This window comes from Aspergillus nomiae (genome assembly GCF_001204775.2).
Source record: "Aspergillus nomiae NRRL 13137 chromosome Unknown contig00128, whole genome shotgun sequence".
Lineage (NCBI taxonomy): Eukaryota > Fungi > Ascomycota > Eurotiomycetes > Eurotiales > Aspergillaceae > Aspergillus > Aspergillus nomiae.
The window spans coordinates 42,032-65,443 of NW_015378183.1; the positions used below are offsets into that span (position 1 = coordinate 42,032).

At 48.6% G+C, this 23,412-nt stretch overlaps 9 protein-coding genes across 9 annotated transcripts; 5 read left to right on the forward strand and 4 right to left on the reverse strand.

The window, feature by feature from the left end:
• Nucleotides 1–1,027: 1,027 nt before the first annotated feature.
• Nucleotides 1,028–2,803, reverse strand: ANOM_004861 (cytochrome P450; the record flags this gene model as incomplete). The annotated part of the gene is made up of 5 exons (XM_015550118.1): nucleotides 1,028–1,184; nucleotides 1,236–1,405; nucleotides 1,470–2,081; nucleotides 2,148–2,639; nucleotides 2,723–2,803. The coding sequence occupies 5 exons, from the start codon at nucleotides 2,801–2,803 to the stop codon at nucleotides 1,028–1,030; spliced, it is 1,512 nt and encodes a 503-aa protein (XP_015407026.1).
• A 796-nt stretch (nucleotides 2,804–3,599) lies between these two features.
• Nucleotides 3,600–4,465, forward strand: ANOM_004862 (uncharacterized protein; the record flags this gene model as incomplete). The annotated part of the gene is made up of 3 exons (XM_015550119.1): nucleotides 3,600–3,890; nucleotides 3,969–4,113; nucleotides 4,272–4,465. The coding sequence occupies 3 exons, from the start codon at nucleotides 3,600–3,602 to the stop codon at nucleotides 4,463–4,465; spliced, it is 630 nt and encodes a 209-aa protein (XP_015407029.1).
• A 1,102-nt stretch (nucleotides 4,466–5,567) lies between these two features.
• On the forward strand, nucleotides 5,568–7,780 carry ANOM_004863 (putative Ste20-like serine/threonine protein kinase; the record flags this gene model as incomplete). The annotated part of the gene is made up of 4 exons (XM_015550120.1): nucleotides 5,568–5,619; nucleotides 5,683–5,713; nucleotides 5,782–6,098; nucleotides 6,156–7,780. The coding sequence occupies 4 exons, from the start codon at nucleotides 5,568–5,570 to the stop codon at nucleotides 7,778–7,780; spliced, it is 2,025 nt and encodes a 674-aa protein (XP_015407028.1).
• A 983-nt stretch (nucleotides 7,781–8,763) lies between these two features.
• On the reverse strand, nucleotides 8,764–11,591 carry ANOM_004864 (putative C6 transcription factor; the record flags this gene model as incomplete). The annotated part of the gene is made up of 5 exons (XM_015550121.1): nucleotides 8,764–9,529; nucleotides 9,599–10,970; nucleotides 11,043–11,159; nucleotides 11,251–11,285; nucleotides 11,404–11,591. 5 exons carry the CDS (start codon nucleotides 11,589–11,591, stop codon nucleotides 8,764–8,766), a joined length of 2,478 nt encoding a protein of 825 aa, XP_015407023.1.
• A 624-nt stretch (nucleotides 11,592–12,215) lies between these two features.
• Nucleotides 12,216–13,636, forward strand: ANOM_004865 (L-rhamnonate dehydratase; the record flags this gene model as incomplete). The annotated part of the gene is made up of 3 exons (XM_015550122.1): nucleotides 12,216–12,302; nucleotides 12,375–12,597; nucleotides 12,666–13,636. 3 exons carry the CDS (start codon nucleotides 12,216–12,218, stop codon nucleotides 13,634–13,636), a joined length of 1,281 nt encoding a protein of 426 aa, XP_015407022.1.
• A 462-nt stretch (nucleotides 13,637–14,098) lies between these two features.
• ANOM_004866 (SDR family NAD(P)-dependent oxidoreductase) lies at nucleotides 14,099–15,651 on the forward strand (the record flags this gene model as incomplete). Its single annotated transcript, XM_015550123.1, has 5 exons — nucleotides 14,099–14,167; nucleotides 14,229–14,530; nucleotides 14,609–15,026; nucleotides 15,097–15,143; nucleotides 15,213–15,651. 5 exons carry the CDS (start codon nucleotides 14,099–14,101, stop codon nucleotides 15,649–15,651), a joined length of 1,275 nt encoding a protein of 424 aa, XP_015407025.1.
• ANOM_004867 (uncharacterized protein) lies at nucleotides 15,225–16,401 on the reverse strand (the record flags this gene model as incomplete). The annotated part of the gene is made up of 2 exons (XM_015550124.1): nucleotides 15,225–15,652; nucleotides 15,744–16,401. 2 exons carry the CDS (start codon nucleotides 16,399–16,401, stop codon nucleotides 15,225–15,227), a joined length of 1,086 nt encoding a protein of 361 aa, XP_015407024.1.
• An 854-nt stretch (nucleotides 16,402–17,255) lies between these two features.
• Nucleotides 17,256–18,536, forward strand: ANOM_004868 (zinc-dependent alcohol dehydrogenase; the record flags this gene model as incomplete). The annotated part of the gene is made up of 4 exons (XM_015550125.1): nucleotides 17,256–17,366; nucleotides 17,453–17,501; nucleotides 17,559–17,714; nucleotides 17,767–18,536. The coding sequence occupies 4 exons, from the start codon at nucleotides 17,256–17,258 to the stop codon at nucleotides 18,534–18,536; spliced, it is 1,086 nt and encodes a 361-aa protein (XP_015407031.1).
• Nucleotides 18,537–21,086: 2,550 nt separating this feature from the next.
• Nucleotides 21,087–22,520, reverse strand: ANOM_004869 (uncharacterized protein; the record flags this gene model as incomplete). Its single annotated transcript, XM_015550126.1, has 1 exon — nucleotides 21,087–22,520. The coding sequence occupies one exon, from the start codon at nucleotides 22,518–22,520 to the stop codon at nucleotides 21,087–21,089; it is 1,434 nt and encodes a 477-aa protein (XP_015407030.1).
• Between the last annotated feature and the right edge of the window lie 892 nt (nucleotides 22,521–23,412).

Sequence of the window (23,412 nt, forward strand, 5' to 3'; positions counted from 1 at the left end):
ACTTTTGCAAACATAAGATCAATTACTAATAAGGAAAGCTATAAATCCGCCATGAGCCTCTGTGCACATTATAATCCTTTTCCAGAGGGTGAAAATCATCTATAAACTCGGGGTTCATTAACCCTAATCCAATTGGTGCTCCATCAATAACAAACTTTCTTAATCTGGTATTAGTACCATATATAACACATGTGACATAGGAAAGTATGCTGCTACTGTATTGTTGTAAAGAGAGTAGCCGTCATGGAAATGTCTGCAAACATGAGTTGAAGTACATCCGATTGTACCAGATGACCAGACCTTATTGAGAGCATTGCTTCTCGTATACTGATAGCAACTTGGCTGGACCTTGTTCTCGAAATTTGACACAGATACACCCAATCCTTTTCCTTTCCCTTATATATATACTGGGGCTCAATAGCATGCTGCAACCGTAGTATTCAATAAACCTTCTAGGATAGTTGTAAAACACTTACTTTTGTTTATAGCAATGAAGGTAGTCCTTGTAAACTGGGCCTTGAGTCGGAAAAATTCCTCTGGAATGTCAGTTTCTTCCACAACAACGCATATTCACGTTATATGTGCAATCACGCTCACGTGCTTATGGCATTCATAGAAGTCAGCTAGCACGACCTTTTGTGGCTAGGAGGCCGGCCACGAACGCTGGTGCTCAGGAACCCAAGAAGATACAGTAGATTTACTCAGGCTTACCTTTAATTCCCTCTGTCCTCTCCTTATTTTCTTCTTCTTCTTCTTCTTCTTCTTCTTCTTCTTCTTCTTCTTACATTGTGAGTTTTCAAACCTCCCTGTACGGCAATCAATAAATGTTATTTTGGTTAACTGACTCGTTATCGACATAAAGAGCATAAAATGAACTAGTCCACTATATTCCATTGCAAACCTGAGATATGTAATACCCACCATGGATACTTTGAGCGTTTTTAACTGAATACTTCTCTTATACTGGACCTTCCTTCAATGTGAGCACCGTCAACGCAGAGGGTTGACAATCATGAGACCTCTGAGACTATAGTTTCTTAGGTAAAATCTTAACCTTCAGCTCTGGTTTCTCCCATAGATTGTATACTCTTTGGTTATCCCAGCTCTTCGAAGCTGGACAAAGTTCTAGATCAAAGTTCCAGAGCACCAAAGCCAACAGCAAGCGCATTTCCATATATGCAAGGCTGTTGTTCGTCAGCTGGCGTCAAACAGTAAGGTTCGGGGGAAATACGTACTTTCGGCCAATGCAATTGCGAGGTCCAACATGGAACGGCTGTAAGGCATTTTTGTGATCGTTCTCGAATCCTGGAATATTGCCTAACCATCGTTCAGGGATGTATTCATTGGGGCGCACGAAGTTTCGAGGAGAACGGTAGGTCGCCCAGTGTGTCATGCGAATGGCAGTCTGCAATCTATTAATCAGTTTTTCCAAGACACTCGATGAAAGATTCAGCTTATTCAATTCTTACATTTGGGGGCACTGGCCGACCATTTATCACCTCTACATTAGATCCCGTGTTCCTGGGGAATCCGTCTGCCACAGGGGGATAAACTCGTAAGGCTTCATTCAGGCAAGCTAGAAGATAATGTAGCTTATTTACGCTGACGAAGGAGATCTTCTCTGCTGAATCGAACTCGCTTCGGACTTCTCTCACAGCCTTTTCCAATTTTTCTGGGTTGTTAAGGAGGTGGAAAGTAACACCGCATAGCAAGGAGGCAGTAGTTTCGCTGCCCGCAACGATCAATGTCTGTACCGTTGATTGGTATTCCGAATCAGTTACACCACTGTTGGGCTTGAGGAGATTGGCAACTAAGTCATTCCGCCCGTCATGGATGGTCTTCCGATATTTTGCCTTCTCCCGGCTTAGCGCTTGCTGCTCAATCTTATGGCGTTGGAAGCTCTTCGGAATAAGCCTTCGAATGGCCGGGCTTAGCCAGGGCCAGAACTGGGCACATCGATTGTAAACATTGTAACGGATGCTGTCGAATATTATGCTGACCCAGGGGTGAAAATCAGAGCTTTGAAGACAATTAAAGGACTCCCCGAAGACCAATTGACCCATGACATCGAATGTAAAATACTATAGAAAATTCAGTCCAACGAGCCAAACAAGTATACTGAGGGAGGAGATCAATTTACTACCCACATTGTACCAACGGGTAAAGTCCACAACATTCTCCTTCTGTCCATTGGCTTGAGTGTTCAGATGGCTAATCATTAGGTCCGCGTAGTGCCGTATAGTGTCCTCTTGCTCTCTCATCGATTTATCTGAGAATCCATGTGACATCTGTCTTCGGAGGTATCCATGGCGGTCCCGGGGGGCGCGAAAGACACCTTCCGGACCAGATAGTGTACTCGAATAAAAGCTTGGATCTTTCGGAATCTCCGATTTTCCAGGACGATGACCGTAAATCTCGTTCCACCCCTCTGGGTGGATATACGAAAGCTCATCTGGAGCCACCCGGACTACATCACCATACCTTACGTGAAGCTCGTGAATGGCAAAAGGTAAAGAACCGTTAGCACAGTGCCAGGCGTACCAGAGCCTATTGGCTGCGGCGAGCCGAGGCCCAGGATAGCTCGAGAGTGGGTGGAAGAACACGTTGTACGACCACGAGGCAATAGTTGCAATGGAGACCTGCAACGCTTATGTCAGGTGAGAGGCCCACAAGATGTCTACTACTAAGCTGAACAATAGTAATACAGGGTAAGCTATCGTACCAAAGCGATAACTCCACCTATAACCTCGAAAGTACCCAGGGGGCTGATAAGAAATGCCAAGTTGCTAGTAGGCAACGACATCGTAGATAATTATAGTAAGATCCGTTTGGCAGATATAGAGTTCGGACGAGAGGGTCAATGGATCAGCAGGCTGAAGCTTCTCGTGGATGGGGGGCCTTAATATACAAACGAAACACACCTTCATATTCCGTTCATATCGGAATTAACTAGAGGTTTATCCTTCATGATAGGTTCACAGTGCTCTTGCATAACCCAACAATCGGCAAGAAAATGCCGAGATGTCCATATAACTGACACAACTATGCTGGTCATTTGAGGGGTAAGTTACATATGATCGGGAAGATCTGCCGTTACTTGGAATATTTCTGGTTATGTCCATTTTTAGATAGCTGTTCCAGAGGTTATGATGCGATATACTTGTGAACACTCCGAGCCACAAAGCGCTTATGTGATATGATTCTCTGCAGATCTCACGTGTGATTGCTGAAATAAGCCAAAGCTATCATTATTATATCTAGTAAGCCTAGGTAAAAATAGCCCTACTTCTTGGGCGCCTGTGATGTACGTATATCTGGCAGACGAGCTGCCGAATAACAATGGCAAACGTTCCAACTCCCGCTAACATAGCCTCCGAGTGGACCTGGAAGGATTTGTGGACCGAAGGATTCTGCATCGCCCTGGAACGATGGCCCGGGGCCAAGGATGTCGATCATCGTGGCTGACGGTCGCTAAATCACGGTAGAACCACCTTCGCAACTCAGTCGCAATCATTTAAGAGCATGCAAGACGAACACTAGCCAGGAACCCTTGAAGTGTGAACACAAAGTGATTTTAACAGACACAACAGCAAAGGAAAATGGCTCAGTCGTATCCTCTTTTTGCCCTCTGGCTTCTTCTCTTATCAGTTGTATCTAGCACAGCAATTCCACTCCGAACAGGGATCTTCGCCCCTGTCAAGGGTGGTAGTGTGACAACAAGAGCCGATAAGGTGCCCCTAAGAATTCTCCCACTCGGCGCATCGATTACATGGGGTGTAAACTCTGCTTCTGGAAATGGTTACCGTGGGCCTTTACGGGGTAAACTCACCTCATCCGGCTGGGAAGTCGATATGGTCGGAACTAAACACCACGGTACCATGAAAGACGATGTTCGTTGCCTTCCCCTAAACGATTCCAATCCGTGTCGTCAATCTTGATATGATACTAACATACATGGCTACCTCCAGAATGTCGAGGCGCATTCCGGCGACACCATCGATCAGGTCAAGGCAGCGGCCCAGGGATCCCTCAAATATAAACCGAATGTGGTTTTGATCAATGCGGGAACCAACGATTGCAGACGCAACATTAGCATCCCAGGCGCTGGCGAGCGTATGCGAGCCTGATTGAGAGTATTCTGAAAGCTGAGGACACACACGACGCAACGATTGTCTTGTCCACCTTAATACCCTCTGTACAGAAAATGACTGAGGCCAACCGTCCTAACGTCAATCGCCAGTACCGGTCTTTAGCTAACAAGATGCAAAAAGATGGTGTCCGCATCGTGTTGGCTGATATGGACCCTGAGACAGACGATGATAACAACCGGCTCTCATACCCCAAGGACTATACCACGAATGGAGTCGCAGACGACACCCACCCAAATGAGCAGGGCTATGCCAAGATGGCTAATGTTTGGTACAAGGCGATTTTGGAAGCATCTGATAGAGGTTTCATTCACTAGAGTATGCCTATAGGTAACTCTTAAGACCTCTGTGGACCTATATTGTTAGCTCCGCAGGATTTTTATGATAGATAGAGGTTATAGATGTTCTCGTGTTGATGAGATAGAGTGGTCTTATATGTATAAGTCAAGATATATAATAGAGCTTCTTTGTACAATACTAGACTTCTGACATGATACTGCTCTTTTGGTAATCTCTCAGCTCCAAGTCAAAAAATGAGGCAGATCAAGCAAAACCTTTCAAAGGATAGACATGGCTGGTACAAGCAGTACAGAGTCTTACGACTCCCGTCTACATAACTGCTTAACTATCTAGTGTGCAATCATGTGATTGGGTTCACTGACTGGATCTGCTCCTCACCTTCACCGCCTGAGAGATATGGAGACGTGACTGGAGCAAAGGGAAACTCGACCGCCCGGCAAAATGACCCCGCGCCTGCCCCAATCACCAGCCGGTTCCTGTGGTTGCTGTTCGGATGAATGCAAGGGAAAAACAATCCTTTGTTATCCTTCTTCGAGCTGTTGCCAGGACAGGAGTCCATACGAGCCCCTCGCTACGATCAGTGTTGTTTGCTTGGACAAGCTTCAAGAAAGATTCAATCTTGCTTGTTCCTGTGTCTCTCTAAAGCTTCTCGCCGCATTGTTGATGGCCTACAGCTCCAGATCCCACCGGACGAGGGATCCCATCAAAACAATAGTAAGTGGAGCGTCGAAACGAGCAACAACATCCGCAGGGATAACTCTGAGCCTAATTCCTTATTAGTTTTGTTCCTTGATAAGCCGCCATTGATTCATACAATAACTTCAGTGTTCCATGCCTAGTTGTCTGTTTGCAATTCAGGCCCGTCCCCCTTGTTTGGTCGGTATGTTGTTATCTTGATCCTTCGACGCTTATTATGCGCTGTCATCTTTTGTTATCCATTCCACCATACTTTTGTCTTTATTTGATTCATTTCTCCATTTTCTCTGCATATAGCCGCTCTGCATGACTGATCTTTGATTGCGCATCTCACTTTTGCATAAGCTGACAGATTGAAGTGCTACCGAGTCACATGAACCCTTAATTAGCGATTCGTCACGATAAATCTCACACTCAACAAAAATGGAAGGCCTAGTGGATCCAGAGTCAATTTACATGAAGCAGAATTGCATTGGTATGCTTTATCTTTTCACAGGCCTCTCGTCAATGTAGCACCGTGCCCTAACTTGAAGTACAGGGGGTGGGAGCTTTGGGCGTGTCTACAAAGGGTATGATACGACATTTAAAAAATCTCTGACTTGAGTGATTTTCCTTGACACTGACTCGTGAATATTAGGGTCGATAAGCGGACGGGCGCCTCTGTTGCAATCAAGATTATCGATGTGGAAAATGCTGAAGACGAAGTCGAAGACATCATCCAAGAAATTGCCATCTTATCTGAACTCAACTCCCCATATGTGACAAGGTACCATGGCTCTTTTTTGAAGGGCTCAAGCTTATGGATAGTTATGGAGTTTTGCTCTGGGGGTAGTTGTTCTGATTTGATGCGCCCGGGGACAATCCCGGAGGATTATATCATGATCATCCTGAGAGAACTCCTTCGAGGACTAGACTATCTTCACAGCGATAAAAAGTTGCACCGCGACATAAAAGGTAACCGTCTCTTTCCGTGATAGCTCTTAGAAAAGTCAATAACTGATCGCATGGTAGCTGCAAATATTCTCTTAACCTCAAGTGGGCAGGTAAAACTAGCGGATTTCGGTGTTTCTGGCCAACTATCCGCAACGATGACGAAGAAGAACACCTTTGTAGGTACACCTTTTTGGATGGCTCCAGAGGTTATCAAGCAATCAGGGTATGATTACAAAGCAGATATCTGGTCTCTCGGGATCACAGCAATTGAACTGGCCAATGGAGAGCCCCCATACTCTGATATTCATCCTATGAAGGTCTTGTTTCTGATCCCAAAGAACCCTCCCCCTACTTTGCAAGGAAATTTCAGCAAATCTTTCAAAAACTTCGTTGAGCTCTGCCTGCGCCGCGATCCTAGGGAACGACCGTCTGCCAGAGAATTGCTTGAACACCCTTTTATCAAGAGGGCGAAGAAGACCAACTATTTGACAGAATTGATTGAACGCTATGAACGGTGGCATGCTGTCTATGGCAACAAAAATGCCGATGATGAAGAAGAGCCTGCATTTGAGCCTCCACCGAAGCCCACAAACGCCGAAGACGAAGATGATCTTTGGGATTTTGGGACTGTGCGCCCCGCTGGACGGGGCCCTGGTCTAAAGCCCATGAAAGAAGCGGATATGAACACACGAGGTCACGAATCGTCAGAGTGGGAGCCTAAAGATCGGCCACCAAGAGAATCAGTGGAAATAAATAATTACACACCACAGAGACCTGCACAGACGAAGCGCATTTCAACGGCTGCGTCAAAGCCTTTGTCACCCACAAAAGTTCCGCTACCACCATCCCCAGTGAAACAGGGCCCGGCAGAGGTCAACCCTCGAACACCATCCCAACTTCAGAGACCAATTCCCCAACAGCTAAAGGAGAGCCCTGGCAGTGAATACGATAGAGCTCTGCAACAATCCTTGGCCCGAGACATATCTTTTCTTCATATTGATCCTACCCCAGAAAGTCCCTCGCCCTCCGTGACCAGCCGGCGTGCCGTTCCAGCTCCACAAGAATCTAGAAAAGCCAATCTACCTCGCGCTTTAGGGGTCTCATCACATCAGGAACGCATGCCAGCACAGCCCTTGCGACGTCCTTCGGACCAGAGTCCTAAACCTGCAGCGGAAACCCGTCCTCACCACCAACCGTTCCAACCATCTCCTCGCCCGCCACCAACACCAAGACACGCATCTCCCCAACCACAACGACTTCTCCAGACACCATTGCAGCCTCCTGGTCTGGGGAGTAGTTTTGGTCCGCTTCACAGGGGTATGGATTCTAATCTACAGCCTAGTGTTGAAATGCCTCCATCAAACGACATTACAGCGCTGAATAGTGTTATCTTACCTGCTCTAAAGGCGGCTGTTCGCCGTCGTTCTCGTCGCCTGGAACTTCTATCGCGCAACCCAAGTGCAGAAAATGGCCATACTAGAATGGAAACATACGAACTCCAATCAAATCGGGAATATGTTCAGCAAATGATGGAGTCTCTTGTGAACGACTTGGGTGGAATATTCACAAGGATTGAGCGTTGGGACAACGAAGCACCCGTTGGAATGGGCGCCGATGTCTCCTCATTCTTGGAAGGATTCCTAGAAGAAGTACTCGTCAGAATTGAACCCGCTGATGAAGAACTACCGACGCCCAGGAACTGAACAGTAGGCACATTTTCCTCGCCGTTGAGGTTTTCTTGTGGCTAGCTTTACACACTAGGGTCGATATGGTATTGATATTGGTCTGCCGGGCTTGCGATTTGCATATAGGGAGCTTATTGCCCGGACATTATATCCCAAATCGTTGATGAAACAAGACACATACATGAAGAGTCAGATACCGTCGCATGACTGATTGAATACGCCTTTTATGATACGTGAGATGCATTCTCGTTTGTTTTAGCATTTTCTCTTTGTCAAATGTTCGGGGCTGGATCCTTTAAACTCGATTCCTGAGTTGCTTCATGGGAACTCTATGGCTTGCATCTCATTCTTTTTCTTTTCGATCTTGTTTTTCTACTTTCATAACTTGCGCTGAGGATACGCTGAAGGATTGCAAAGACTTTCTGTTACTGTACATGTGCTTTGAAATGCTTAAAGCTTCAGAATATTATCATACATACTTCTCCGGCACATACTTGGTGGTCTCAGGGCTCTGGATTGTTGGCCACAGTCTAAGGGAGTAGTGATGCGGTAGCAATATCCTCAAAGATTGCAATGACCCGTGGCGTATGTGAAGCTGAACAACGATTGAGTTGCTCGTACTGGTGGCAAGCTACATTATCAGGCAAGCAAAATAATGGTAAGTGGAGTTGATAGTGTAGCATGAACCCTGCTTTTGGGTCTAGCTTAACTTTAGAGGAATGGCTCGATCGTGCCCCTCTGCGTCGCAAAAACCTCCATAGCATATTCGGGCTAAACCTTTCTCACTTATGGCTGTGTTGTAACATTTGACAAAGCTTTTTGTCCAATGGTCAGATCCATGGTGGTAAACTAGGTCTGTTCAGTTAGGTGAGCTGGAAGACAAGGGTACGCCTTAAATATGTCATGCATGGCGGCCTGGTGTTAAACCCGGAATGCAAGAGCCCTCCTTGACCGTTGGAGGGCGAAGCAGGTGGTATCCGAAAATGTTTGGCGGGTAATGATTAGCCTTCTGAGCGAAATAACCAGTCCGTCTCCGGAGTCGGGATCAAGTAGTTTGTGATATTAAATTCGTTTGCATTGGGCGCAGAACCATCCACAACAGACCCAGTAAGACCATTTATTGACATAGGATTGTTGACCGTCTCATTTATATCGAGGCCAGTGATATCGGGAGCTCTGGCAGCAGGTACTCGTGGCACATTGAAGAAGCCGAAAACATCAAGATATTCTAATTCATTTGGTGCAAGGTTGCGTGGATGCGCGGCCGGGGTTGGTACTGTCGGCTGGCTTCCTGCAGGTGACGAGCGTGGCTGTCGAGATATCAAGAAGTCCAGGTCAAAAGCACAGCGCCTCATATCTGCGAGGATCTTCACACTGGATGGCGTTACACGCTCGGAATCTTCAACACCAGATTGTTGATATTCACCATACTCGTCAAGTACACGCTGCAGGATTGTGCTGTAGCGTTCAGCTACCTTCCAGTACTTTCCCATCTGGGCGAGCGTATCGACAAAGAAGATTATATCCGGGCTCACAGTATGGGCGATCGTAGAGCCATGGACAAGTAGTAAGCGCGCAGAGACCCAGAGCGTGAAGGCAAAAGGTGGTCCAAGCTTATCGAGCATGTTGTTATCTACAACAAAGCGCGTCACAGAAAGGATGTTTTCGACTGCGAATAAACAGCGCTGGCTGGCACTGTATGACGGCGTGAATATCGGGGATCGAGTCGTTGGGTATGCAGCCGATGAGTGGAGTCTTATTACCGCACTGTAATTATTTAGATTTGGCATTGCGAGATAACTCGGGAATAAGATCAGGGTTAATGGTAATGCTTACGTTTGATATGTGGCATGGAGTTGAACCCAGTCACATGGGAGGCCCTTGTTTGATTTCGAGCCATTGAACAACCTAGATGAGTTTTCGTAGGCATATTCAGCCGGAAGGCCAAACTCCCAGGCCGTTAGCTCACCATCCAACTTGCGATATGTTGCTTGCCACTCTTCAACATCCGATAAAGCGCCGATATCCACGGGCCGTTTCAAGAAGGTATGAATACGGGACATGATGCCGAGAATTTCCACGTAAAGTCCGAAGGAGCCGACATTTTCAGCACGCTTTATATAGTCAGCACGATCGCTCGAGTGGTGAAACCATCTAGTTTCGACGGGCTGGTTTTTCATGAAAAATTCGTCCTTGCATGGGAGCTTGCGGTCGATATCTTTATCGTCCAATGCAAAATCAAAGGCTGTTGCAAGGGTCGAATATCGGTCCAGGAAATATACCATCCAGAAAAGTCTGCGCCTGCCTTCATCTTCAATCCAAGACTCTGAGTCGGGGAGAGTAACCGCTCTTAGGGTGTAGATGGAAGGGTAAACGGGAGCTATGAGTGAGGATTTGGATTCAACAGCCAACCCCAACTGAACCACGGATCGCGTAATCAGGGCAAGCAGTTTCCAACCGGGAGGCCCATTGGAGGAGCCCACTAAGTCCAAAGCCAGTATAACCAGGGCCTGAAGCGCCTTAACCGAGGAGTTCTCTAAACCATAAAGCAAGACTTTCTGCTTGGACGAATCATGGTACCGCTTCCGATTTTGCTCGTTGAGCCTACTGTCACTCGAAAAGCGCAGAGTAGTTGCAACGATAGCATACAGAACCATGCGATCGGCTTCTTCAAGAGGGGATGGGCCGAAGAAGGTGTCTAGAGTCGTACGTCGGTGAAGAATAGGACACCACGAATTTATATGGTCAAAGTAAAGGTCGACCAGCGCGTATAGCAGATCGTACGGTGGGAGATCGAGTTCTGGGTCCGCAAATGACTGTTCCTGATTGGAGAACAAATTGACTGGTACCTTCAATGATGACTCATTTCCCGTATAATCACTCGGGTGTGTGGTATCAGAAATTTGTGGGATAGGTATAGGTGGGTTTAGGCTACCTGTTAGATGGCTATGCATCACGTTCCTAACGGAGATGTCTGAAGGACTAGTAATAGATGCGTCAGACGGACGTGGATGAGCTGGCACAGATGCTGGCTCATTAAAGTAAGCTGCATTTCGAGGACTTGGCCCATGAGCAGCAGAAGGTTCTGACGGCGAACTATAAGAATGGGGAGCAGCATGAGGGAACTCATGATTTAACCGAGGCTGACTCTGTAGGATGTGTGTTTCAATGAGACGGGCCTGTGTCTGAATCACCTCCTCTAGCCTGTCTGTGAAACATGTGAGCAAAATTCTGAGAGATGAAAGTGAACAAGCGAGAGTTGAAGAGTAAGAAAACATACCTAAACGTTGTTCCAATTCTTTACCATACCCAGCCCGAAGACCCGGTTTCTTTCGTTCTTTGTATTCACATAGCTGGCCATTACGAGCGCACCAGCCGCAACTTGGTTGAGCTCGATCTAATAATTTCAGCCTACAGCATCATCTATCGCGAGAGAAAGAGGGTCGCAAAAGGGCTAGTGCAGAATCACTGAGGCAAGAATTACTCACCACATTTGACTTTCCGTTGCTTACACAGCTCGCATCTTGAGCCGTTAGTTTGACTATTCCATAAACGATCATCGGGTACTGGAATTGGGCCAGAGGACGAGGGGAAAGAAGATGGTAACCTCGTGCTGCAGGCCCGAGGGCGGAGGTACGTACGACACTGTGAGAGGGCGCTTGCGTTTCAGTGAGCGAGACGCATTTCCATTTTGAGTGACAAGATCGTTATCGCTATCAACAGCAGACCAGGATTCATCTGCGCTCTGATCTCTGTCCTGATCTCCAAAGGGGCGCGTTATCGGTGGAGTCTGCTGCGCAGAGACTGCGGGTACAGCAGTGTTCGGCATGGTACTGTAGCGAGGTCGGGGTTTAAGACAGATCCTCGGTCAAACCCCTACTGCATGGTGACGGGGACCCGTATCGGTGGTGAATTTGGTTCGGTCCGAAAGCCGAAGGATTCTGTGAAGAGTCCGATCTAACACCTAGATAGTGTCCAAGAAACCGGGTCTGGGGAGTAGGGTACAGAGGGAAAGGAACACCGAAAGAATCAACAACATGGGCGAAGAGAAGTGACAAACATGTTGAGGCCTGAGGCAGTCACCGGCAACTAACCCCGCAAAACACTAATTCGCATTTAGAGATTCTCCACAAATCACTGGATTCTGCCAATCGGAGTCCCCCGATTCGTCTCCCACGAACCCGATGACTAACTGCCCGGTGAGAAGGATTTTGCCCCTTTGGGAAACTGCTTAGTGTTGACAGGCTCGGGGGAGCATTGCACCGAGACACGGGATCTTGACCGAGGGTATGTTCACGCCCCCTCGAGGGCTTGGGGTTCTTATGCGTTCAAATATGGCCTTTTACCCCCGGCGCAACTTTGTAATTTATCTGAGTGTTTTCTATTCCTTATTCTCTATAGATCTTCTGGTTTAGCACATTGTCCTGCTTTTCTACCTCATCCTTTTTTCATCATGGGCTCTATATCTGGATTTCCCCGCATCAAAGAGATCCGCACCTTCATCATCGACGGTGTAGGATCCGGTGGTGATTATCACAATGTATGTTGAGCCTCTTTCAATGATGTGTTCATGCCCTACTTGGAAAGATATACCGGCTTACTCTAAATTCAGGTCAAAGGAGGTCACTGGCTGATCGACAGCGACATCTCTACTCCCATGACTAAATGGGCGCAATATCGCGGATCTCGTACATCGTGGGGAATCAATGTCTTGGGCTCATTCTGTGTGGAAATAGAAGCCACGGATGGAACCAAGGGTTTCGCGACTGGCTTTGGTGGCCCTCCAGCCTGCTGGTTGGTACACCAGCACTTCGAGCGTTTCTTGATCGGCGCAGGTGCGAACCTTCTCAGTCTTTGCCGTGATGAGGGATATAGTCAGACTAATTACTTCATCTCACTGCAGACCCTCGCGATGTCAACGACCTGTTCGAGAAGATGTACCGTGCGTCTATGTTCTACGGCCGGAAGGGTCTTCCAGTTGCTGTCATCTCGGTGATCGACTTGGCACTCTGGGATCTCCAGGGAAAGATTCGTAACGAACCCGTTTACAAGCTCATCGGAGGAGCTACTCGGACACGACTCGACTTCTACTGCACCGGACCCCAACCCGCATCAGCCAAGGCTATGGGCTTCTCTGGAGCTAAGGTAGCTCTGCCCCACGGCCCAGACGAGGGTACCGAAGGACTCCTGAAGAACGTGGCATACCTGCGCAAGCAGCGCGAGAGCGTTGGTCCCGACTTCCCCTTGCGCGTGGACTGCTACATGTCGTTGAATGTTCCCTACACTATTCAGCTTGTCAAAAAATGTGAAGCTGAGGGAATCGACATTGACTGGTGGGAGGAGTGCCTGAGCCCCGATGACTTCGACGGCCATGCTCTCCTCAAGCGAGCCCACCCCACTGTGAAGTTCACCACCGGCGAACACGAATACTCCCGTTACGGTTTCCGCAAGCTCGTCGAAGGTCGTAACCTTGATATCGTCCAGCCCGACGTCATGTGGGTTGGTGGTATGACAGAATTGCTCAAGGTCTCTGCGCTCGCAGCCGCATACGATATCCCCGTTGTCCCTCATGCATCAGGCCCATACTCGTACCACTACGTGGTTTCACAGCCCAACACACCATTCCAGGAGTACCTTGCCAACTCTGCTGATGGACACACCGTTGAACCAGTTTTTGGAAACCTGTTCCTCAACGAGCCCATTCCCACCAAGGGTTACCTCGATGTCTCCATCCTAGACAAGCCAGGCTTCGGTCTCGAGCTTAACCCCGCCGCTCCCTTGATCCCAGCTTCTGCCCTCCTCACTCCTGCTCCTCAGAAGAGCCTGGCTCCGCCTACGGATAAGGAAAACGGAGCCAATGGCGCGGCTCACTAAAAGCTCCACTTGTCGCTAACTCGTGTTTGGGATGATACAGCGGGATCTTAAATTCCATTGCATTTTCTTTATTTAATGTACATATTGTTATGAATTTCACGTTGAAACTACATAGACAGAATGCTAAGCATCCATTTTGGTAAAAAAAAAATTCCCGACGACCACCTTAACCCATGTGACAGGCACTTGCCGCAACGCCCACCCGACTGGCCAAAATGTGGGGTAAACATCGATGGGCTCGGGGTAACAATAGCACGAAGAACCCGAGCAAAACTCCACCAATTGCGCACTATCTTATCGCATGGCGGGGTTGAGATGGAGAAACGAAAGAAGCAAAAGGCACGACGACGGGCGTAATTAATCAATTGAGAAAAATTATCTGTGCTATAAGAGTATAATCACACAGTCCCTGATCCCCTCTCTCCCATCCCAAACCAAAAACCAAACACACCAACCCACACAATGCCTCTTCCCCAACTCCTAGTAGGCAAAGTCGCCGCCATCACAGGCGGATTAACAGGAATTGGCAGGGTAATTCATCCCCACCCCCTTCTGACCCCTTAAAGTCCCAAACTAACACAAGTCCCAAAAGGCCATCGCCCTCGAATACCTCCGCCACGGCGCAAAAGTAGCCATCAACCACCTGGGCGGACCAAAAGAGGAGCCTCTCCTTGAAGCGCTGCAAAAGGACGTCTCCGAGATCACCGGCGCCGACTCACACAGCTTCATCGCCGTCCCGGGGGACGTCACGCAGCCTGAAACGGGACGCGACTTCGTCGCCAGAACGGTCGCTGCCTTTGGCCGACTGGATATCTTCGTGAGCAACGCTGGCGTGTGCAAATTCGCCGAGTTCCTGGAGTTCGTTCTACCCTACCCTATCCTATCTTTGATGCTGTGAAAGCAGGTTCCGTTTGGCTGTTCAAAATGATAGTATGTAGAGTGGTATGCTAACATTCCCATTTCTTCTTACAGAGTTGATCCTCCCCTCCTCGGCCACACGGTAAACACCAATCTCTCCGGAGCCTTCTATGCTACGCAGGCGGCGGCACGACAGATGGCCCTGGAACAGTCGCCGCCTGGCGGGTCTATTATCGGGATAAGTTCTATTTCGGCACTTGTGGGTGGCGGTCAGCAGACTCATTATACGCCTACTAAGGCTGGAGTTTTAAGTCTTATGCAATCTTGTGCGGTTGCACTGGGGAAATATAATATCCGGTGTAATGCGCTGTTACCTGGGACTATTCGGACGCAGCTAAATGATGAGGATATGAGTGATCCTGTCAAGCGGGAATATATGGAGGGGAGGATTCCCCTTGGGAGGCTTGGGCAGCCGCCAGATTTGGCGGGGCCGGCGGTGTTTTTGGCCTGTGAGGAGTTGAGTAGTTATGTGGTAGGTTCATTTCCTATTCCTTTGTCTTCCAAGTTTGGGGGTATGTTGGGTGCTGACTGTGTGTTTACAGACTGGTGCACAGCTCCTTGTGGATGGTGGGGCGTTTGTAAATCTTCAGTAGGTATTAGATGGGTGGATAGGAATCTCTGTTGTTCATTCTTGATAGATAGTGTATATAGTAAAAAGGTTCTTAGGCGATCATATCTCGACTCCGTATGCTTTCACTGCTACTCCACCCCATACATTTCTCTTCTCTTCGTCAGTTAACTGCCTCTTCTCTAAGATGCTTTCCACTATGCTCTTCCAACGTCTCCAGGTGACTGCGTTACCGCCTCCCCCTACGTTGCAGACCGGCCAATCAGACCCAAACATCACTCGCTCAGCACCAAATGTATCAAACACTACATCAGTCCAAGGGCGAATCCTCTCCACAATAGAAGCAATATCAGGTTCGGGATCCGAAGGGACTGGCAGTAGCTCAGAGAAGCCGCCCGAAAGCTTCATGTACGTGTTGGGATACTGTGCCATGGCGGTGACCAGAGACGACCATTCCAGAAATTCGGGATGCGTCGTTATCGAGGCGGGCGATGGATCGGGAAGCCGGAGATTCGGCTTACAGAGGTGATCTGCATGCTCGTCAGCTTTGGATAACAACTACCACGGCCGAGAGAGAGAGAGGAGAAGAGGTGAAATGGGAATCCGCAAGTTCAAACATACTGATGACTATAACAACCTTCTCGCTTTCTTTCACACCATCATAGACCCTCCTCATCATTTCGACTGCCTCCCTTAACTGCCAAAATCCACCCTGCCTCGCATCCACCCCCAGATCGAATACCAACTTTTCTCTCCCAAGCCATTTCAGTCCCTCAACAACGTCATCTTGCAGCATGACACCCTTCGGCTTATCTTGGAATAGATATCTCACGCCCCGAAGCTTCTTCCAGACGTCATCTGTCTTGGTACGTTCTTTCACTAGGTCCATGTATTTCTGTAGCACAGTAGATCCCCCGGGCACAGGTGCCCATGGAAGAAACCCCAGGCAGAGATGCCTATCTTTATCGTGGTGACCCTCACCCGCCGCAGGAGCCCCGGTGATGATTCTCGTAAGCAGTGAGACTTCGTCTAGAGCATGAGACCATCCTTTCCCAGCCTCCTCGACGGAAGATATGCGATCTGTTTCGAGGAAAATGAAGCCGCGCAGATATGTCAGGTCAGCGGTATCTGCGGTGGTGGAGATCGAGGATGTCGCAAGGCGATACTCATCGACTGAGTGTTGGGATCCCAGGGGGGATTCCGGGCCATACCAGGCGAGAGTTGGAAGGTGAGACTCTGGGAAAAGATGGATGTGAGAATCTACAATTGGAATAGGCATGTTGCAATAATTGTGTTGGGCGAGATGTTTGTCGTGGTGGATCGCGATTCTGGCGGGGGAGATTGCGGGGTAAAGGATGGATTGTTTGAGTGACGCTTTAGTCGGACACGAATATTGCGTCACCTGAGTGTGATCAGGTTCACTTAAACTCTGTGGCTCTGCATTGATCTGGAAATGGACAGATCAATGGCCTCCAAGAATTGAGATTCAAGGGTGGGGGAGATCATCTTATTTGTCTCGGGGATCGCTGCGACGCCATTCGGTGGTCATTAGGCCGAAGGATTTAAAGTACGAGATTCCAGGCACGATCGCATCGTCCCAATGGGTACCTTTGAGACAATGGCTTGGGACGGGTATTTAATAGCGGGATTCCCTGAGTTTGGTATCCTTGAGGCGTGCCAAAATCCCCAACTTTCAGTGATGCGCGGTGATCTGACAACGCCTGACATAAGATAGCTTGCCGAGGCCTTTCAGCGCAAACTCCCTCGGTCATCGCTTCCCCCTCACTCACTCTTGATCCCATTAACTTTCAGAAACGCCCACATGATTGGTTTGTAGGCTCAGCCGGATACAATGTAACCCTTAATGAGGCATTCACAAGCGATCGACGAGCCCCTCGAAAGATGTGCACTCGCAGCACCCCCGCAGCCAGCTGTGATCATCACCTCCTCCTACCCGTCTCGGCTACACTGCCTAACAGCTAGGAACTTGGCGTGGCATGCTCACCTAAGATAAAAAGAGCGAACTTGGGGCCACAGTCCTGCGAGGACACTTCTCAAACTATCTGTCTTACAACATCCCAATCACGTTTTTATCAAAACACACGGTTTAGTCAAGTTCACACATAGTCCGTTATGGCTACTTCTGAGATTCCAAAGAAGCAAAAGGCGGCCGTCTATGACCAGCCTGGGACTGTTTCAACCAAAGTGGTAGAACTAGACGTCCCTGAGCCTGGCGCAGGCGAGGTACTGATCAATCTGTAAGCTCTGACTGAACTCGCGGCACAGTGACAAGCCGAGCTGGGCCCAGTGTTCATCTGACACGCCTGCAGAACCCATTCCGGTGTGTGCCATTCAGACTACAGTATCATGACAAACTCTGTATGTTCCTGAGAACCCTTTTGAATATTCTAATATCAATACTCACATGACCTTAAGTGGAGCTGGCTTCCACACCCAACACAGCCCGGACAAGTTGGTGGTCACGAAGCGTCGGTAAGATTGTGAAGCTCGGCTCTGGAGCCGAATCTTCTGGCCTCAAAGTCGGAGACAGGGTGGGAATCAAGTGGCTTTCCAGTGCTTGCACGAACTGTGGTATGTATAATGCTCTACCGTACACATAGGGTACACATTGACTGGCTTGTAGAACCATGTCAGGCCGGTGCGGAAGGACTTTGTGTTGATCAGAAGGTCTCTGGATACTATACCCCTGGCACTTTCCAGCAATATGTTTTAGGGCCTGCCCACTACGTGACACCCATCCCAGATGGCTTAGAATCAGATGCAGCAGCACCCATGCTTTGCGCAGGTGTCACCGTCTATGCTGCCCTCAAACGAAGCAATGCTCGACCTGGTCAGTGGATTGTCATCTCAGGTGCAGGTGGTGGACTGGGCCATATTGCTGTACAACTGGCCAGTAAGGGTATGGGGCTGCGTGTGATTGGTATCGACCACGGCAGCAAAGAGGAGCTGGTCAAGGAATCCGGTGCAGAACACTTCGTTGACCTCACGAAGTTTCCCACGGATGACAATGGCAAAGCTATATCTGACCATGTAAAGTCCCTTGCTGGTGGCCTGGGCGCTCATGGTGTCATCGTCTGCACATCTTCCAACGCAGCCTATGCCCAGTCTGTGCAGTTCTTGCGCTTCAACGGGACAATGGTGTGCGTTGGTCTTCCTGAGAACAACCCTCAGCCCATCGCGAGTGCGTTACCCGCCACTTTGATCGGCAAGCATTGTTACATTACGGGGTCGGCCGTCGGCAACCGGAGAGAAGCAATTGAGGTCTTGGAATTCGCAGCACGGGGAATCGTGAAGACTCATTTCCGAACGGAGAAGATGGATAAGTTGACAAGTGTCTTCGAGGAGATGAAAGAGGGTAAATTGCAAGGACGGGTTGTCCTGGACTTATCCTAAGTTAGTCGCTGGTTTTGCTCATTCACAATGCCTCAGTTGAAGCATAAAGTAGCAAGCAAAATGCCGAAATTCAAACAGAAACATAAAAAAACCGCGTACAGTTCGAATCGAAGAACTTAGGTCGGGGGGATGATAGTAGGGTCCTCGTTGCCCTACGCGAACGCTCGACGATCGACAAAATAAGCCTCAACAAGTTCGTGAACCTTGGGATAGATAATGAAAATAAAGTTATATGCATACTTAGGATTAGTGGCTACAAGTAGCGTGCATCATTGCGTCATTGGCTCAATGATATTGATTGGCTGTGAAAGCTGTAGTTTTGGCGATGCGCGAACAGTATCTGATATTACAGCTAGCAGAGCATGGAAAACTCGAGCGCCAGCGATTGCAATTAATCGGTGTTGAGTCTATGAGAATAGTATACCCTCAGTTCTTCTGAGTATAGTCGTGGGCTTGATGGTAAAAGAACCACGAACGTAACCTTGGAAGTCATCGCGTTAGATCCCTGTCAAACTGGCTAGGTTGGTGAGGCCGGGCAATTCGCGCGCTTCCTCAGTAGACCTAGCACAACCGTACAGCTCTTCTAGTATTCAGCTCATTAGGCCCTAGATAGCATTTTGAGCCCTTCAAGCCTTAAAGCTCTCCGTGATAGGGGTTTCCCTTAAATTCGGTCGCCCCAAAAAAACTCTTGAGCTACTCCCAATATCCTCAAACTCAACAACTGCTTCAAAATTTGCTCCTTTCAGTGTGTGTAGTCCCTTCTTGTCAAGTCTCAATCCGACACTGCCATGTATGATCCATACATTCTCTTCTGGATGGTAGAATCGGGGAGAAGAACTTGGACTGACGGCCGGGTGATCAAGCAGCTTTTTTGTGCAGAGCACGTGGAGGCCAGTTGCGACCAGCACTATTTGAAAAAATGCAGAATAGAAGCGAAAGAAGGGTCGGACGATGTTTTCGTTCGGATAGGTCAGCACTGTCTCTGGTGTCGCGGTCATGGTTGAAGATCGGCGGCTCGGCTCTGGGAGGTTTCAGGCGAGTACTATCTCGAAGCTCCTAACAAGATGGGAGAATTGTGTGGTTGTGAACTGTGATAAGGAATCGGTGCTATTGGTAGAGGGGGGAGAAATGGTGCTCTAGCACCATTGTACCCAGTTCTGAGGCGAGAGTCAATGGTAACGACGACAGGTATCACGGGTTCGTGCCATCGTGGGAATATCTAAAGGCTTGAATCGAGAAGAGTATATTCATGGATAGGTTACTGTATAACATTATCTTAGTAGTCCGTTGAGTCTATCAGGAATGTTGTGATCTGAAACGTGAGAGCGTCGAAGCCATGAGTCCTGTACATGATGTAGACCTCGACTGATTATCTTGAAAAGGGCAAAGGTCAGGAATCAAGCCATTGCTTAGGTTACAGTACAATTACCGATATTCTGGTACTGCACTGCAAACTTGGTTTGCTTTTTATGACTGTGGTGCTCTGAGGGGGGTATGTGAAAGCGTCAACAAGTAGTATTGTCTCATGGAAATATATATCCGCAAGGCGAGTAACCAGCGCATGATTAGAACAGTATGCGTGAATTGAGTGTAGGTAGCGATGGCACTCTCTAGAGCAACGAAGTACGAGAGTAGATGCCTTACAAAACGGCCGAGAGGAAAAGATAGAATGGAAAGGTCAGACAAAGAACAAAAAAATAGATCGAAGACCTAACTAACTAAGGAAGATGTTTGAGAAAAAGCAAAAACTCTGACCGACGCAGGGATCGAACCTGCAATCTCTTGATTCGTAGTCAAGCGCCTTGCCATTGGGCCAGCCGGCCAACTGTTGAAAGATAGTTCATTATCATCTATACAGCACTACAACCTGTTGCAAACAAATCACAAATATCTGAGTCAACCATACCAGAGCTACATACTAGCGTGCGGGGACTGGTATCATCAGTGGTATGTACGGAGTATGATCGCTATGAACTGTTGACGGGATGTGGTGCGAATTCCACGTTTTCCTCAATGTGGAGCTCCCTTACGCAATGTCACCTTAATTCAATCTATACTCCTGGTCGCCTTGCGCCACACCGAAAGCTATTCAGCCGTACAAGGACAGAAATGATGCAATTTTCAAAGCTAGAACGGCTAGGTGAATTGTGAACCAAAGGTCCGCCTTGCTCGCAATTCCCCAATTAGGAATGCAGTGGCCATGGTATTGGAGCAATCCGGTACCAACCTGTCGGGACTGGAGAATGAAGGACGTCGTAGCAATAGAGTTGGGTGCATTCCAGAGAGCCAGATTGAGTTTATGAGAAACCATGGCGCGAACCCGTATCTTGTGTCACCATAGGAATCTGCTAAAGCGGGGAAAGTATAGAGTGGCAAATGTTCGTAATTGCTTTGGTGGAATGTGAGGCGGCGCAAAGGTAGATGGCAATTCCAGGCCAGCTGGTATTTGGCCGAGTCATGGGTTCGTTGGTCTATGGTGTGAAGCAAAGGGAAAGAAGGGATGGAATACAGGGTATCGAACAAAACACGAATGTATAGCACCACCAAGCACTAGCGAGTTCTCTTGCTCTGCCCATGCCCCCCAGAACTAGCCGTAGCTGGTCGCTTTTGTCCCGAGCCAGCAGAATTGGATTCAGCTCGACGGACCAGCCCATTCAACTTCAGTATGTATGCCTTCGGGGCGCGATTCACTTCATTTTTCTGAAGAATTGCTCGAAGTCTCTCCTTGAATTGACGAAGATCAGAGCCTGCTAACTGCTCGAGGGCATCCAAGATGAAACACTCTCCTGTTTCCTCCGCCTTTCCGATAAGTTGGTGGTATAAGTTACGTTGATCCTCGTCCTCCCCATGGAAGGTCACGCCACCCCACAAGTTGCCATCGAGCGCGTCCTTATTACGGTTGCATATGTCCTCCAATAGTGTCACTAGGGCTTTAGCGGCTCCTTCAACACCGTGAGGCGCTCGCATAACGATGTTCGCTTGAATGCGATTGACATTATGCTGCAGATCTCCGATCACGTTGTTGATGTCCACATTGGATCCTTCCGAACGCCGGCCCGTTTGGCAGTAGCGATCGAAATCTGCCAACAATTTCCGTGACTTTTCTTGTACTTTATCGAAATAAATCGCTGCACAGGCACCGGGTGGCATGGCTTTGCATAGGCTAAAATAAACTGTGTCATCGTGTACCGCAAGCCGAAACATGGTCGCCTCGAAGTCTCCTTGCACCACACACTGTTCTGGAGTGCGCGATTGGCCAACGTCATCTATAAGGTCGAGACGGAAATCTTCGGGGAGTGTGGCTGTATCGAAGGCAGACATAAGGTCTCGCACCTTCTGTGGACGGCTCATGCCACCCTCCACTTCTGAACGGACATATTGCCAGCTCAATTGCTCCGCTACTGTTTCGAGTTTGCCATCAAGGAGTCGTTCAATGCGGGTAAAGACTGGAGGGTGGCCATCACTCGATAACGGTACATCATAATTGGGGATTTGGGGAATAAGACAGCCATGAAGCTGGTCGACAAGCCACTTCTCGGAGGTTAGCAGAGATTGACGAATGTGATGGATTGTGCTACAACTCACGAAAACGTGTGGACAGGCAATGCCCGGCAGACCCATGAACGTCGGGCAGGTGCACGTATAACCGCCCGAGCCGATATGAACTCGTGGCCGCTCTGAGAACTGGAAATCGAAGCCTGTCTTGGTTCTCCGGCAGCCGATCACATCAAACTGACTCGTCAAACCCACAAGGGCTCTCGCTTCAGCCTCGGGATCCAGTTTAGTAAGGTCATAGATAATACCAGATTTCCCTTGTAGAGAAGAGAATTCAGGCAACCCCCCTCCGACCTCACTCTCGTCAGTCCCAGTCTCCATGAGTGCACTGTCGTCTTCGGGATGTGGTGTTTCTTCGAGCTGAGTTGGCCTTGGTGGCATTTTATCGTCGATAGACAGGCCGCGGAGTTGTCTCGTAGGAGCGGACATGGAGAATAGATAAATATGAACGATTTAACCTTGGATCAGAGCTCGCAAAAAGGGTTTTTGTAATCTTGGTATCAGATGAACACAACGACCAGCCCGGTATTTATAGTTTGCCGCGATCCACGGGTGAGTGCGGGTACATTTCGACCAAGAGAGCCCACACTGCCGTAGTCAAGTAGGTGTTCACAGCAAGAAATGGCATACCTTCGACTGATCTGCTCCTAAGTTAGCTCTGGCGTAGGCTGACCTGCCTTCGCCGCACGAAATCGAAAGAGTAGCAGCCTATGGAAACCCGTGAGTACGGCCCTTAGGTGGAATAGTAGTTTCAGATGGCTCGCACGTGAAGTGTTACACCATGGTGCCCTATGAAAAGCTATGAAAAGGGGCCTAAACTGGAAGGAGAAGAACCACGGCAACTGGGCGCAGGCGGCGTAGTACCCAGACCCACTGACAGAGAGTAGAGATCGAGATAACAAGGCTAGAAGATACTGAATCACAAGACCGTTAAGTTGAACCACACAAAAAAGGACAAGATTTTGTGCACTCGGTAGCCAATTACGGACTTCAACCGAGCCGGCGAGGTCCCGAGCATGGAAGATTTCTGAACTTAACGCCAAGCAAGGTTGATGCGCCGATATCTGGGAAGGTACCGCTAGTAGTTCTCTCTTGTTGTGGCACTGGCATTGGCGGCTGGAACTGGGGGGGACACACATCGACGCCTCCCATTTAATCGAAATCGGGAGGTCCTTACATCTTACGTTCGCGGACCCCGTGGTGGATGACGCTGATCACCAAGTTTTGAAAGCGACCCTATGGCACATATACCTGCGCCGCAAAGGGTGGTTGACATATCTAGGTGACAGGTAAGTTGTCTATCAGAGAAAACCGTTTATGG